This window comes from Podarcis pityusensis (assembly GCF_964106645.2).
Source record: "Podarcis pityusensis genome assembly, chromosome: 9".
Lineage (NCBI taxonomy): Eukaryota > Metazoa > Chordata > Lepidosauria > Squamata > Lacertidae > Podarcis > Podarcis pityusensis.
Window position 1 is genome coordinate 46,289,363 of NC_138034.1, and position 15,526 is coordinate 46,304,888.

Sequence of the window (15,526 nt, forward strand, 5' to 3'; positions counted from 1 at the left end):
AGGCAGAATTGCAGAGAGCATGCTCAAAAAAAGAACACAGATTTCATGAAAATTGCCTGCCTTTTGAGATAACCTAAAATAGATTACTCGATATAGAAATGGTAATTGATGTTTACAACACAGTTATAATATTTATTCCAGTTGTATAACCCCTAATAATTTGCAATAAGTAGCCTTCCCATTAAAAATTAAATGATCCTTCTGCCCCACTATATTACATTATATCCCAGCTAGAAGAGGGCAGAAGGTGAAAGAAACAGCTGTGGGTGGAAGGGGAGCCTCTCCCCATCCTTTGGACCCCTGGGAAAGCTGCTGCACCTGGAACTGGTTGTGGAAAGTGCAGCTGAATGGGACACAGCTGTGGGCGGTCTAAGGCAGTGCCTTGGGTCTACGCATAAAGAGCAAGTCTAGAGCAAGAGACTAGGCTGATGTTTGCTGTTTCAAGTATCTTTTTGTTGTGAAACCTTTGTGGGTAAGCTCAGAGTTTGCTGGTGAGAAACCCAGAGGATGTTAGGGTGTGACCAAAGGAAAATGAATATATTTTATTTTACTTTATTTATATACACAAACAGCCCTATGTATTAATGCAGCACTTATATGTAACTATGTATTTTTGTAATATTATGTTTAAGTTGTTTGCTGTTGCTTCAGTTTTTTGTACCCTAATATCTAAGAATATATATTTAATATATTAAGCAGTATAGAAATTAGACAATCAATACTGGAAAGAAAACTGAATGTTTAGGGCACTTGGAACTCCCAACTAGGCTTCATGCATTTCTCTGTTTTGAATTGGCTTCTCTGATAGTCATAGGATTCTGCATAATACTAGTGGAAAGCTCATTCTCTCAATGTAGATCTTTATATAACCAAAACAGCACCATCTAGCCACATCAGCAGGCTCAGGGTAACCCAAAGCTTTACAGAAGTAGAGGATGGGAAAAGGAGAGGTGGTGGGAGGGGAATAGGGGACCTACAACCCCTCACAGCATAATTAGTGTTCAGCATATTCAGTGGGCACAAAGTGATGAATCTGTTGGGGGTGAAAAATGGAAAGCTGAGGTGGAATAGAATACTCTGAGAAATGGCAGAGTTGTCTGTCTGCAAGCTTGAACAAGAGCATAACCTGTTGTTGCATTTCTTTAAACAAAGTTCAGCATTTCTTTTTACAGGAATGCCAGCCTGTACTCAAGACATGCTGCCAGAATATACATGACAGAACCTTGCAAAAAGATTGATTCACTTACCCTCATAGTCCCACAGTCCATTGAATGGTTTTCCAGGTTCACCAGGAGGAGCTGGAGGATCATTAAAAAATGGAGCACACACTTCTATCATCATTCCAGCATCTTCACCTGTCAACTTGATTGTTACTGGATCATGACTCACTGGTAAGCTGTTCCATGTATCTTCAATTTTAAACTCCATCTAAATATTATATTGTAAACTTAAAATGATTATTTTTGCTTAATATTAAGAAGTTTGCCACTAATATTTTTTTTTTGTTTCGTTAAAAAACCAACCAACCTGCAGTGTCACTATATCCCTGCTTCATTCAACCCTCTGCTGTTGTTTAAACTCACAGCTTTCATCTACAGTCATACCTCGTGTTACGGACGCTTCAGGTTACGTCTTACAGGTTGCGTCCTGTGGTGATCCGGAAGTACTGGAAAGAGTTACTTCCTGGTTTCGCTGATCGCACATGCGCAGAAGCGTTAAATCGCGCCATGCACCTGCGCAGATACGGCGCTTCAGGTTGCACTCTTTTCAGGTTGTGAAAGGGCCTCCAGAACGGATCCTGTTCTCAACCAGAGGTACCACTGTATGTCCTTCCACCCCGCTCTACTCAAACTTCTGCCATTGTAGGAGTGAAAAAGGGAAACACTGAAATGGGCAGAAATGCTTTTCTGAACTTCTCAGCTGCCTCACGTGAGAGACAAAGGATGAGGAGCCTTCAAACATTCCATAGTACTTTCTCACAATGTATTTTACTCCTGGTACCATGTGTTGTTTTCAACATGAAGTTCTAGATTCAATGTAGTAATTTAGCAGAAATGTTTTCTTAACAAACAGACACCCATATATGTACAACATTCATCAATTGAACTTAGTACTCTCTAACTGAACAAACTGATGGGCTTGCTCTTAAGATACAGTAATATATATCAGCATGGGTTATGCATACAAAAGGAGCTGCAGAATAGAAGAAAGGAGGAGGCATGGAAATGGGATGTGGTCTTTGTGCAAGGATTTGAAAAAACAAGGTGGGAAAGGGGAGGGGTGGGAGATAATGGTGTGTGTATGGAAAGGAAAATGCACAATAGGAGAGAGGGTAAGGTGTGGAAATAAGGGTGACCTGTATGCAGTGGCGAAGCTAGCTGCTCCGGCACCCAGAGAAGCAGGGTGGGGCGATCTGCCCACGGGGCAATCGGTGAAGCAGCACAATCCTGGGGGAGGACCAATCATGCCACGATCCTCTGGGGGGGGGCGATCATGGCACAGTGACGTGATCCTCCCGGCGGGGGGCCGATCGCTGCGTGGCAGCGCGATCCGCCCAGGGGGGGGGGGTTATCTCTCCCCCCTGGGATGACACCCGGGGTGGACTGCCCCCACCACACACCCCTTCCTACGCCCTTGTCTGTGTGCAAGGAGAGTTGAGAAAACTACGGACAAGGGGTATGGAAAAAAGAGAACGAAGGTGCAAAGTGGGTTGCAAAATAAGATGGAGTAGGTGGCATGGGAATGGAGTTGAAGATGAAAGCAGGGGTGCAAAAGAGTCTGGATAATAGGCCGGGTTGGTAGCTTCATAACTGGGCAAAGGGCAGAAAGGGTGCTTAGTAGTGTGGTAGGAAGTTACAGGAGGTTATAATGGGGGCGGACAAAAGTAAGTGAGGAGGCATGGACATGGGAGCAAGGGTGAAAACAGGGATGCAAAGTGTAGTTGCACAATAGAGTAGAAGAGAGAAGTAGCTTCTGGAATAGGGTTGGGAAGGTGAAAAGTGAGCTTAGTAGCAGTGGGAAGGGGAAGCTCTAGGGCAGTGGTTCCCAATGTGGAGCACATGCCCCACAAGGGGGCAATTTGATTTTTAAGGGGGGCAATCAAGAATGAGTTATTAACCCTGAATGGCCTTTTAGGCTTCCTCCATGTGAACAGAAGTTCACTTTTTTAATAATTATATATCACGGGGGGGGGGTGGCATCAGGATTTTAGAGATGCTTAGGTGGGGCATGGCCCAAAAAAGGTTGGAAACCACTGCTCTAGGGGGTTAATGTGGGGAAAATAGTAGGGGGGGGTGAATGGAGCAGACAGGGGCACAACTGCTAGTAACTTTAATAGCATTCTATAATCTCCCAACTCCTACCCATTATTGCAAGCGACACAACATTATTGCAACGGAGAGATGCAAGTCAACCAATTGCATGTGTTACTGGAAGTTCCGTTAAGATCTTGGTATAGCGATATTACATACGCAGGAGAATTAAATGACTTGCTGCAACACCATACCTTTTTCAGTACCTGACTGTTCATGCCTATTTTCACCACAGGGTGTCCACAGTGATCTCAACTTTAACTTGTATAAATATGCAAATCCACTGTCATCCTCCAAATAAAGTTGTATTTCCACAGCAGTACTGGTGCTGAACAAATGGCCTGCCTACGGATAAAGTAGAACATGTTAAAGTTGAAATACAACTATATATCCTCTGCAAACTTATGATAAAAATAAAATTTCCTTGTAATTAGTCTTGGAAATCTACTCATGCAATATCTTCTAAGAACTTAAGAGTGAGCTGAATCAGACCAGTGGCCAATTTATTCCAGCATTCTGGCCAGTCAGATGCTTTGGGGAAGCAACTTTGCAAGCAGGTCCCGAGGGCAACAGCATGTTCCTCTTCTGTTGTTTCCAGCAACATGTATTCAGAAGCATACTGCCTCCAACAATGGAAGAACAACACATCCATCAGGGAAAGTAGCCACTGATAGCCTTGTCCTCTAAGAATTTGTTGAATCTTCTTTAAAAGCCTTCCAAGTAGGTGGCCATCACTGCCTCTCATGGAAACAAATGTCATAGTTTCATAGTTTTGTCCGCCCTGAAAATTTCTATGTTCAGCTTCAATGGATGTCCCTAAGTGCCAGTGTTGTGAAAGAGAGAAAAACTTTGCTCTCTCTGCTTTCTCTAGACCATGCATAATTTTATACACTTCTGTTACAGAACCTACTATTTTCTTTGAACTAAAAAGCCCTAAATGCTGTAAAATTCCTTCTACATGGCTGCCTCCAACTGGTACATAACATAGCAGTTTCCCTTGATTGGCATTCTGTGGTCCATCAGCTTATCCTTGTGCTCTACAACTTGCACTTGCTGCCTGTAGCCTTCTAGGTATCATCACCCTGAGCAGTTTTAAGTATACTTTAACACACAATACACAAAACAAGGTATTGTAAGTAATGTGCAGTTCATACTTCAGCATCAATCCACCCACAAAGCAATCAAAAGACAATAGTTTAGACACTCAAATGTGTGACTAATATAAAAGTCAAAACTTTTTTCTCAATACTGTATGAGAAAAGAGTTTAAAGGAGTTAAGCTGAGCGGCAAGTTGAGTTGAGCATATCAAGATAGGAGGTGCAATTCCTACATGTCATCCAATTTATCCAGGAACCAGTTTCCCCACCTTGTCTAAATTATACATCTTCCTGTCCATACCTGCAGAGATATTGCTCTATTTGACTATTTCCCTCCTTAACTAATTGCCTGTGGTAAAAAGAAACTTTGAATGCAAATTGACTGAAGGATAGCTCCAGCATTAAAATTGCCTGCAATTGGCGGGTCAATGGGAGGGAATTTGGCCTCCAGTTTTTCCAAAAAGGATGTGAGTTGGTTCCAATAACCTGTCAATGTCTGCTTGTTGGGGCAAGGGGGGCTATATATGCTAATTATGATTAGAACTAAGTATGAAGAGCTCGGGAGGAATGCCTGGGCAATATTATTACATGGCTGGAGAGAAATAATTTCGAGATTAGACTGCTGGGCACAAAGAAAATTAGTCCCGCTTTATATCGATCCATGATGTTGGATTTGTGGGCTAGGAGGGAATACGAGTTGTAGCCCAATTGAGGGATAGCTCAGTCAGTAGAGCATGAGACTCTCAAACTCAGGGTTCAAGCCCCACGTTGGGTAAAAGATTCCTGCATTGCAGGGGGTTGGACTAGATGACCAATGGGATCTTGTCCAACCCCACAATTTTACAATTCTATGCTGCTGTAGCGTTTGCATGCCCACAAAGGACATCAGGTTTCCAGAACTTGGGGAGGAACTTGGGAACTACTAGCAGTGGAGAAGGGGCAACACAAAGTGTTAACACATCTCATTAATCACCATCCAGTATTGTGGGTAGGTCACACTGCTATAAGAGTTCAATAGAGAGTGCTTATGTGTGGGTGGGGGGAAAAAATCAGATCTGCCTGACTCATATGTGCATTAACACTTTGGAATATACACTCTCTAACACAATATTGTGTGTGTAAGTGCAAGAATCACTCTTTCCGCAGAATGCCGACATACTGTACTGATGAAGAGGACAGTGAGACACATCCCGAGCATCTCTTATCTCCTCTCTGCAGAGTAGAAATCTATTGCAATGACTATTCTGGGCAGTCGATGAGGGCAGCCCTCTTCGATTTAAACCAGGTCCTTCTCCCCTCTCCCCACCCCCGTTCGGTTGCCAACGTTTTCCGCCGGGGAGGACCCTCTGCCTCTGGAAACCGCGCGAGACGAAAAAGTTTCAGCTGCCACCATTTCAGCTCCCCGCGCCACCCTTTTAAAAACACCGAGGAGCGTTGGGGAGGCAAGTTGCTTCGAAACCAGGAAGAGGGAAGGAAATCCAGCCCTGCGACCGGGCATAGGGTGGCTGCCAGTCAACTTTGCTCAGGAGGAGGCCCCGTTGGATTTAATGGGGCTCCCTCCCAGCTAGGACTGCAGCCTAACAGGTCTACTAGGAAGTAATTGGTCCCAGGGAGATGGAGATACTTACTTCCGCGTAAGCGCGCATACAAACACACAGCGGTTGCCCACTCACCGCTCAGTTTTGTTCCTCAGCCGCTTCCTCGCACAGCCTGAAGGAAGAGGCGGGCACGTGATGCTTTTTTTTTCTTTTCCCCTTTTAAACCAATGGGAAAAGTCATCTCCTTCGCCTAGATTCCGATTGGCGGCCTGAGTCAGGCGCGTCATATGCGGACCCGTCTCCTCTTCCTCCGTTTTCTTCTTGTGTTTTTTGCTTCTTTTCCTGTCCGTCGGTCGTTATGGTAATCGGCGGCGTTGAGGTGGCGAGTTAACCAGGTGTCTCGCGCCGGTCTCTTACGGGGGAGGTGGGGAGGCCTGTGATTGGTTCAGAGAGGAGGATTAGGCGAGACGGGGAGCAGCTGCGGCTTCACGCGCACGGCGGGGTTCCAACCGTCAGTCCCGGTCCGTGTGTGGGAAGAGAGAGAGAGAGAGGGTCGCGTGTTCCGCCCCCCCCCCCCGCATTTCTTCCAAGAGAGCAATGTGACGCGCAACAGGCGACCTCGTCTGAAAAGAAACGTGTGTATTACATACACTTGTCGGCGGGTGTGGGGAGGCATTTTTCTTCAGTTAACGCTTCCTCTTAAATTAATAATTTCTCCTATGAGTTTATGCGAGAATAAACCTTCCAGCCTGGCATAATCCATGTCTACTTTAGAGATCCTTTCAGACGGGGTTTTTCATTGCAATAAGCTCTTTTGCACAATAATGGTGCATTTAGGGGTGGGTTTGTTCTGTTTTAGTATTAGTGGTTCTGAAATGCTTTCCCCCAGTGTTTCCACATAATTGCTGTTGGGAGAGACTATAACACAACAAAGGCGGGATAAAAAAAAGCCCCTTGCTCCATAACGTTTGTTGTAACTTTTTGCTGATATCCCATAACTTTCTATACAACTTATGTACCGGTTGGAAATGAAGCAGTAGGACAACCCCAAAACTTTTGCATGGACAAATGGTTGTGGATTTTTGTGTGTGAATAGTGTTGAATGAAGGACAGTGTATGACCATTCTGATCACATCATGGACACAAATAATCATGAACATGCAATAAAAAGGATGTGTCGAAGGACTGTTCTTATTTTTATCTTTTTTAACTTTATAATGGTACACTGATGAGCTGCTGTAGGCTGGAGGAGTTTTATATTTGATATCCATGGGACCATGGGCATAGCCAAGAATTTTGCAAGGGAAGGAAGGCCTTTTGTTAGGGAAGGCAGAACCTCAGTTTGCTATGCATTTTTATTTATTGGAGGGCAGCTGCCCCCCCCCACCCTCTGCACCCATGCATGGGACTATAGCTTTGAAAAGTGAGTTTCCATTATGATGTTTGATAGAGCATTTTTCTTTCAGAATTATTTCCACATGCCCTATCTTTCTGTAAATAGGACACTTGTAGATTCTGAGGAGAATTCAGTTAGAAACTACAGTTAGAAATTAATGGAAGTAAATAACTGTAGGTTTTGCTGCTTACATTTATCTGACTTTTACAGGTTTTGTATTTACCTTGATGAGAGGGAGTTCATTTGGTCAGAAACCTTATTGTGGAACCTTCCAGGTTAAAATATGGAAGGAGCAACTGATTTTCCAAGAGTTCAAAGTAAGTTCTGCATATGAGTTCATTAAGATCTATACTGTTAGTTTATGTATTTCATTGAAAAGCTTAAACAGAAGTTTTCTTTTTATATAAAAAAAAGTGGGGGCCAATAACAGCTTAGGTGTTCTTCTGGACCTGTTGCTCTATATGAAGGTGCAGATAACATCAGAGACCACAAGTGCCTGTTACCTGCTTTTGCTGGTATTCTGTGCACTCCTATCTGGAGAGAGCAGACCTGGTGTCTGTTATTTTAACATGTATTCTGTCCAAATTAGACTATTGTAATAGTGTCTACATAGGGCTGTCTATAAAGACAGTTTGGAAACTCCAGTTAGTTATTTGTTTGCTAGCAGGAGTTATACAACTCAAATTATACCAACCCTGTACCACTTGCATTGCTTACCAGTTTGTTTCTGGGCTTAGTTTAAGGTACTGGTTTTGCCCTTTAAGGCCTACATTGTTTTGGACTAGGTTATCTGAAGTATCGCCTACTGTCACGAACCTGCCAATGTCTTAAGATCAGCCTCAGAGTCAGGTTTATGGTCCTTGAGGAAATACCACTAGCCACCAGATGTGCCCCACATCTGTGGAATTTCCTTCTCAGACATCTTTGTCAGGCCCCTATTTGATTGTTTTTCAATGAACTCTAAATATGTTTCACTTAGCTTTTCCTGAGTTATTTGTTACGTTTGTCTTTCTGGTTGAATTTCCCTCATTGGGAGTGATGTATTTAATTTTAAGTTGTATCTTCTATTTGATTGTAATTATTTTTATCAATGGTTGGAAAGTGCTTTGTGAACTCATTGTCCTTTAAGAGGATCTATCTATCTCACTTAGGCTGTAATCCAAACCTCTGCACCACCTGAGGGTTTGGATTGGGCAAAGGTATTTGTCTGTCCAGACTTGCTGGCCACTGCTCATGGAGCACAGTCAGTAGAACCCCCTGACTGGTCCAGTGTCCTGTTCTCGCAGTGGCCAACGAAATTCCTATTGGAAACCTTCAAGAAGGACTTGGGTGCAATAGCATTTTCCCAATTTGTCATCCCATCCCCATACAGAGGCATACTGTCTCAAACTGTGGAGGTAGAACATATCCATCGTGGTTAGTAACTATAGCCTTATTCTCCATAAAATTCTCTAATCCTGTTTTAAAACTATCAAAGTTAGTGTCTGCTTTTACATCTTGTGGGAGTGAGTTTCATGGTTTAACTCTGTGCTGAGTGAAGTACTTTCTGTTCAGACTCTTCCAACACTGAGTTTCATTGGACAACACCCCCCCCCCCTTCTAGTAACATGCATGGGATTGTGAGAATTTCCATTACATTTTTCTTATGCTTTGTAAATCTTTCACTCTTTCAAGTTCATGTTCATTTCCATCAAATGAAACAGTAATAATGTATATAAAACAGAAATATGAGAAGAGGCAAAATGTTACTTCAACCTCAAGATAAACATTCCTCCTTTTATAGAGCAAACACAGTGGCTGTTTCATAAAGACTAGCACTGTAGATCTGGTGAATACGCTGCATATGACAGCTTAATCAAATTGGTGCTGGAATATTAGCATCACAAAGTGAAACACTAAGCATTTGTTTTCAGGGAGTTTCAAAGGTGCTCTTGTTACATCATTGAAAAAGCTGTGATACTTCTGTTCTGTTTAAATTTCATTTATCTAACACGCTCAGAAAATGTTAATAGCCACCACTGGGAGCCAGGTGTTAACATATGAAAACACATTTATTCTTGGTCTACTGCAGCTTCTTAATATAGTTGCCTACTAGTGTTTTGCAATTCCAAAGCATTCCTATCAACTCAATACTGACAGCCGATGAATGGGTTACAATAAATGAAAAACTGTTTGTTTTCACTGCCATCCATTACTACATCATTTTAACTTCCTCCCCTGCATAACTCTTGCCCCAGACATTCCTTTAAAATTTTCAACTTGGCAAATCTAGAAAGATAGTTTTCAGACCCAAAGGAGCATCTACTTTTACTGTAATGTTAGGTTCCATATATTTTATATTTTTATATGTAACCCTCCCTGGCATGTTTGGGAGAGGCAGTAAATAAATGAATACAGTTTTACTGTCATTCTGAATTGACAAATACCTGACAAAATGTTCCCCAAAATGATAACTCTCATCTCAGTGACGTATCAATTACACCCTTAAGTGAGAGCTAACTAGGGCAGGAGAATGATAATATTCAGATTTTGGGAATACTTCTGGAGCCAGTATTGCTCCTTAAGGGTTTGGATACTGCTGTTGCCAGATGTGCTTTTACTCAGCTTCAGCTAGTGCAGCAAATGCAGTCTTCCCAGAATAAGACAGTTCTTGTCACTGCTGCACATGCTTTGGCTACATCATTGTTGAATTATTGAAATCCCCTCAGTGTGGAGCTGCTTCCAAAGCATGTTTGGATGCTGTCAAGAATACTGCTGTCAGTAATTCTGAGGATATTATTCAGTATTACTCAGTCTCCATTTTCTTCCAATATGTTGGTGAGGATAATGACCTTGAGAGCCATAAATGCATTGGCCTAGGGTAGAACTCCTCGCTGAGATCTTGCCTGCTTGTTAAGATCATCTAGAGAGTCTCTGCTCTGCCTCCCACCTGTATCAGAAGCCTAAATTGATGGTTTTCCTACAGTAACACCTGGGTTCTAGGGCACCCTTCCCCAGGTGGCACTGCTGGATGTATAGCCATTTGAAAAACTGTTAAAACTGTCCTCCTTAAAAGTTTTATATGTTTTATAAATGACTTAGAAGGCACCAGTCTAACAGGAAAGGAGCATATATGTGTTGAAATGAATTAAACATGTAAAAATATTGTTATTTAAATGACTGAATTAATATCACATGGATAATGTACAAGAGTCAACATACATCAAAATCTACTTCCAAGATAATCAGTAGAACCCCACTTTAAGAAAAGTCCAACCAATTTGAAATCTGTCAAGTGAACTCTTATTTTAGGTAAATTGGTAGCAAAGATGAATAAGGTGACTCCAAATAATGTTTCACTATCTTCTTAGATTTTGGGTGGTGGAATTCAACAAACTTGTTGGTAAATAAAATTTGGTGAACAAAACTATTTACCGTGCAAGCCAATGCCTTATTAGTTGGAAGTGGTCCATTGTGTTTCATGAAACTTACTCTCAAATAAGTATGTATGGATTGCAATAAACTTTTCTTTGTTGAATTCATGTCTAAAGGTTTTTTGAAAAAGTGCATTCTTTTATAACAATAAAGGAAAGGGAATTCACAGTGAAAAGTGATTAAAACTGTGATCTATAAACTAAATTGCATTTTAAGTTATATGTTGTCAAAATAAATGTCTTCATAAGGTAAGGTCAGGAAGCAAATGTATTAGGAGAGAATATTTCTAGTTGAATTTCATAACGTAAACTATCAGTCCTGCAAATTAAGGGATTCATTTGTTTCAGATCAAAGGCTAAATGATGTGCCCCAGCAACTTCAGACAGAGAATCTAACAAGAACTACCTTTGAACAGGTAAATTTATTTCCTGGTTGTTTACATTGCAGTAAGTCACCAAAATGATGCACTGTAGGAAGATGTTGGAAAGGTTACTATTTTTTAGACCTCTCTACAAATCCAAGTTTTCATATATTATTGCATATATTGTTGACACTATAGCATGGAGGAGCTTAAAAGTTTGTTTGTAGTTAGAAGCTACCCAGGTTTTTTTATTTGGGAACTTTTTATACCAGACGTTTTCAACCTTTTTGAGCACACCGCTCCCTTGACCAACTACCTTCTTTCTGCAGCACCCCTGTGGGGCTCAGGAGCCCAGTTACATCATCCCTTGCCTGCAGAACTGGCAGCCTCTCACCTGTTTTCGAACATACTCCCTTGTGGAGTGTTCATTCAGCCTCCTTTCCTCTCCCCTCTCCTTGGGAGTCCTCTGGGCAACCAATGCTGCCTCTCCTGGTCTCTGAGCTGCCACCCCCTGTCCCAAAGAGAGATGCTTCCTCACAGTGCCCCACAGGAGTCTGGGAAGAGGATGCCCCCAACCTTAGTGACCCAACTGAGACTGGCCAAAGTTGAATGAGGCCAGCATCTTACCTTGGGAGGCAGCAGTGGGTGCTGCCGGGCCTGCATGGCGGAAAGGCTCTTCTTCAGCACCAAGCACTCAGCTCCCAGGCAGGCATTGCACACAGCAAGCACAAGAACGGTACCTGCCTGCCCTCTCACTTGTCTTCCCATTCCCAACAGCAAGGGCTGGCAGACTGGCTGTTTGGGCTCCATTGCCCGCTTGGTTGCTTGCTTACTCTGAGGCTGCCTTAACTTCTGGCACCCAGCACCCCCTGGCCAGCCCCAGAGGCACTATTTGCCGGCATAGCATGTAGCCAGACATGCTGCAACAAACAGTCATTCAAGACCTTTGGAGGCAGAGATGCGAGAGGGGATCCGAGGAGGAAGGGAAAGAATGAGGGATGGAGGCCAGGGTTGCCCACGGCACCCCTGACCATCATTGAAGGCACCCCAGGGTGCCGTGCCAACCCATACTGGTTGAAAACTACTATTTTATACAGTACTAATTTTTAGAATATTTCCCATAAATACGTATCTGCAGAATTGTGGATTAAAATAACAGAATCCATACAATAGACATCAATGGGCTTTGGATTCATACACTTGCTCCTCTTAGCCTTTTATCCCCCTCATCCACCCTGATTCCTTCCTTATTGTCTTAGTTGGACCAAACCATACCTTGTCATGATCTCTGAATTGTAGTTTCTCTCTTGTTGTGCAAGCCTCCTTTAATGACTTTTATTCATAAAGGTAGCTTATAAATATTTTATGTAATACAAAATTGCTGTATGGCTTTATTTATGAACTGCCTTGAGATGGTGTTTTGCCTTGTGAAGTAGTGAGTGTGTATATACATGTGTGTATTACATACTGTATGGAATAATGTGTTGTGGTGTCGAAGGGCTAGGTGTGGCCATCGCCTGCGCCTTCAATTTTTGGGTATTCCGTTAAAGGAATCCGGCGGTCGTGTATTCTGTCCGATGCCTGCTTGGCGGGAGGCCATGGCACGACCCTCGGTGATATCAGGGGAGAGCTTATAGTTGGATTAGCATCAACAGGCTCCACCTACTGGTGAATAAACCCCCTTTGTTTTTTAGACTCACCCCTCTCCGAGTGGGTGGAGTCAGCTGACGTAATCCAATGCCTAAGCCAATACCTTTTCACTTGCTGTAATCAATAAAGTTGTGGCCTTTTCTTGCCCATTAACCTTATATCACGTGTCCTTGTGTTTCATTCCACTGTGCGGGGTTCGGGTCCTCGAACCACAATATTATATCATACTTCTAAAGTCTAAAAGGCCTTTTTGTAATTGTTCTGAGGTTGACTGGGGAAATACTGAAAAGTAAAACCTTTTAATAACCGTATATTGATCAGATGCTACTACAAATTTAAAAGCTTTACTGATGCTTCCCGGTTATAACTTTATAGATCAACAATAATTGCTAATCCACAGTTTTTTTAAAAAAAACAAAACAGAAATTCATAGTACAACAAGAGGCTGGTTCTCACTTATAGTGAGAGGTGTGCCACAGATTTGTAATACTATTGAAACTAATATGTTTACATGGGCTTAGATGAGAACATTTCACCCTGTTCTAGTTTCCGATCAAAAGGTGGTATGTGAATCATCATTTGGAGCAGTACTAGTCATTTTAGATGGAGACTTTCTTTCTGCTGTGGAAAAAGATTGTGTTTATCTCCAGAAGAACTGAAATTACACATGTCATTTTAATGTAAAAGCAGAATATGGAATTAAATATCAGTGCACATGGAATGGATTAAATATGCTTTACTTTTTAAATATATGTGGTAATATGTAACAGTATTAAAAGGAAATAGTTTCATTTCAGAAGAATTTCTTAGGAGGTAACAATGAAATGGAGCCTGAACTGACGAATCAAAGGTAAAGGGTTTTTTTTGGTGTTATAATTAAATTTAAAGTACTACCGTGTTTCGAATGTGGTTTGATTATTTGGTTTGTTTTCTGTCAGCCACTTTTTAAATGTTATTTTCAAGCTTGGAAATATAGAATAAAAAAAGGAAACAATGTATTTTTTTTCTTTCTCAGTTTGATCTGTATTTGAAAGGAAGTCTCTGTGTATACTGATAGTGCTCTATGGAGCTTTACCTTTTTTAAAACAACAACAACACTGTGTTATGCCTCATTAATATTTGGTGCTGACCCATTTTAGCATTGGTTCAAAAGATGAAAAAATGGTATATAGAAATGAGAGAATTATTGGATGCCAGGATCCAGGTTTGGGGCAAGTACTCTTTGGTGAGAGAAGCCCAGCAGAGGTTTAAAGTCACAAAATATGCAGCAAAGTAAAGCATGGAAATTTAGGCTGTTAGACCTTTAAAATATGTCCTTGTGAATTCCTTCCAAAGTTCCCCTCTTCCCCCAGTATAGGAAAAGGCCACATGTTTGGTAAGTTAAAAAAATGCTTACAAACCCTCCAAATGTCAGGTTCATGTGCTTTTCAATAAATCTGTCAGAAAAGTTGTAGAAGCAGTAAAACATGGCTTAGTTATTGTGGTGAAAGTCCTAAATTAATGGTTTGAAGCTCAAGAGTGGCTTTGCGCTTCTCTGATTGACTGGGATACAACAGTAGGCTTTATTAGCTTCCTTCCAAGGTTAGCTTCCTCTAGCTAAACCTGGCAGGATAGCATATGGTATTAACCCATTTGTGACTTAAGCATGCTGGTTATACCCACAATATCAAGAAGCAAGTCCAGTTGAACTTGGTGAAATATACTCATGAATAAACATGTTTAGGAGCATGCTGTGCAACTTTAAGTTAATTGGCTTTCCTTGATGGTAGTGATGCCATTAGCTGTGTTTGGAGAACCCATGGCTCTTAAACAGGGTCAAAATACCACAAGTGTCTCATGCCTTAGGAATTAAAATGTGGGAAACCATAGCAAGTCTGAGTATCCAAGCTCTTGGATAGGCACCAGACCAGTCCTTTCACTCTTCCTATATCTATTTGCACAATTGTGTGAATGTTGCATGGAATTTTCACTGGATATAAATTTTTCTAAGGTTACCATTTTGGATGCAGTAGAGCTTCCACTGAAAGGCAGGCCATCCCTTTATGAAAATAGATTTTTCTTTACACCAAACAAGGCGCAGTGTGATTCATCCCCCTCTATTGACAAGCACTTTGCTGAGGAAATGGGAAGGATTGTGTTGTGTATCAAGCCACAGATCACCACCTTTAAACTAACTGAATGTTCAGTCAGTGTTACCAATGTCTTTAATTTGTATATTTTTACTTCCACGTTAGACTGTCTCCTCTAGCTGTTGATTATGATGGACATCTGAAGGAAATGAATGAACAGCTGAGGTACTGTCAGGTATGAATCATACACACCAGTGTGCAAATGTTTTCCTGTTGCTCTTCACACAAACTTATTAAGATCAAATTTTAAGACATAGTAGCATGTGCAGTTGAAATCTACTCGGAGTAGACCAGTTGAATAGTGAATAAATTTGAGTATGTCTGTCATTGAATACCCATTATGAATAATATTGTCAATACTAAAAACAGTTTTTGTTCTAAGTTATAAAATGATATAATTCTTTTTTTCCTGTAGCTGAACTAGCAAAAAGTATTTTATATTCCGTTTTGTCACTGGTGTTTGTGTATATACATGGTGTACGGGAGATTTAATTTTAGTGTGTCTAATCTAACAGTTTTGTGACACCTATTAAAAAATGAATGCTTACTGTTATTTATTGCTTTTTTTTAGGTGCAGATGAGGGAATTGCGACTAAAACTTGAACAAGTTACCAAGGAAAATGAAAGGTC

At 41.5% G+C, this 15,526-nt stretch overlaps 2 protein-coding genes across 8 annotated transcripts in view; one reads left to right on the forward strand and one right to left on the reverse strand.

Moving 5' to 3' along the window:
• Positions 1-6,139, reverse strand: part of LOC308485862 (UPF0462 protein C4orf33 homolog) — a 41,632-nt gene extending 35,493 nt beyond the window's left edge. Inside the window, exons 1-3 of the mRNA XM_081022097.1 lie at positions 6,037-6,139; positions 3,506-3,656; positions 1,248-1,428 (exon numbers count right to left, since the gene is read on the reverse strand). Coding sequence (XP_080878223.1) covers positions 1,248-1,428; positions 3,506-3,529 — 205 coding nt within the window. The 5' untranslated portion in view covers positions 3,530-3,656; positions 6,037-6,139. The remainder of the gene's footprint in view (positions 1-1,247; positions 1,429-3,505; positions 3,657-6,036) is intronic.
• A 73-nt stretch (positions 6,140-6,212) lies between these two features.
• The window catches only part of SCLT1 (sodium channel and clathrin linker 1), a 45,511-nt gene continuing 36,197 nt past the window's right edge, over positions 6,213-15,526 (forward strand). The window contains exons 1-6 of one of the 7 annotated variants that reach the window (XM_081021951.1): positions 6,213-6,341; positions 7,553-7,659; positions 11,104-11,171; positions 13,565-13,617; positions 15,002-15,071; positions 15,468-15,523. In XM_081021951.1, the coding sequence (XP_080878077.1) occupies positions 7,626-7,659; positions 11,104-11,171; positions 13,565-13,617; positions 15,002-15,071; positions 15,468-15,523 (281 nt within the window). In that variant the 5' untranslated portion in view covers positions 6,213-6,341; positions 7,553-7,625. The other 6 variants (XM_081021952.1, XM_081021950.1, XM_081021953.1 and 3 more) reach the window with 6 other exon arrangements.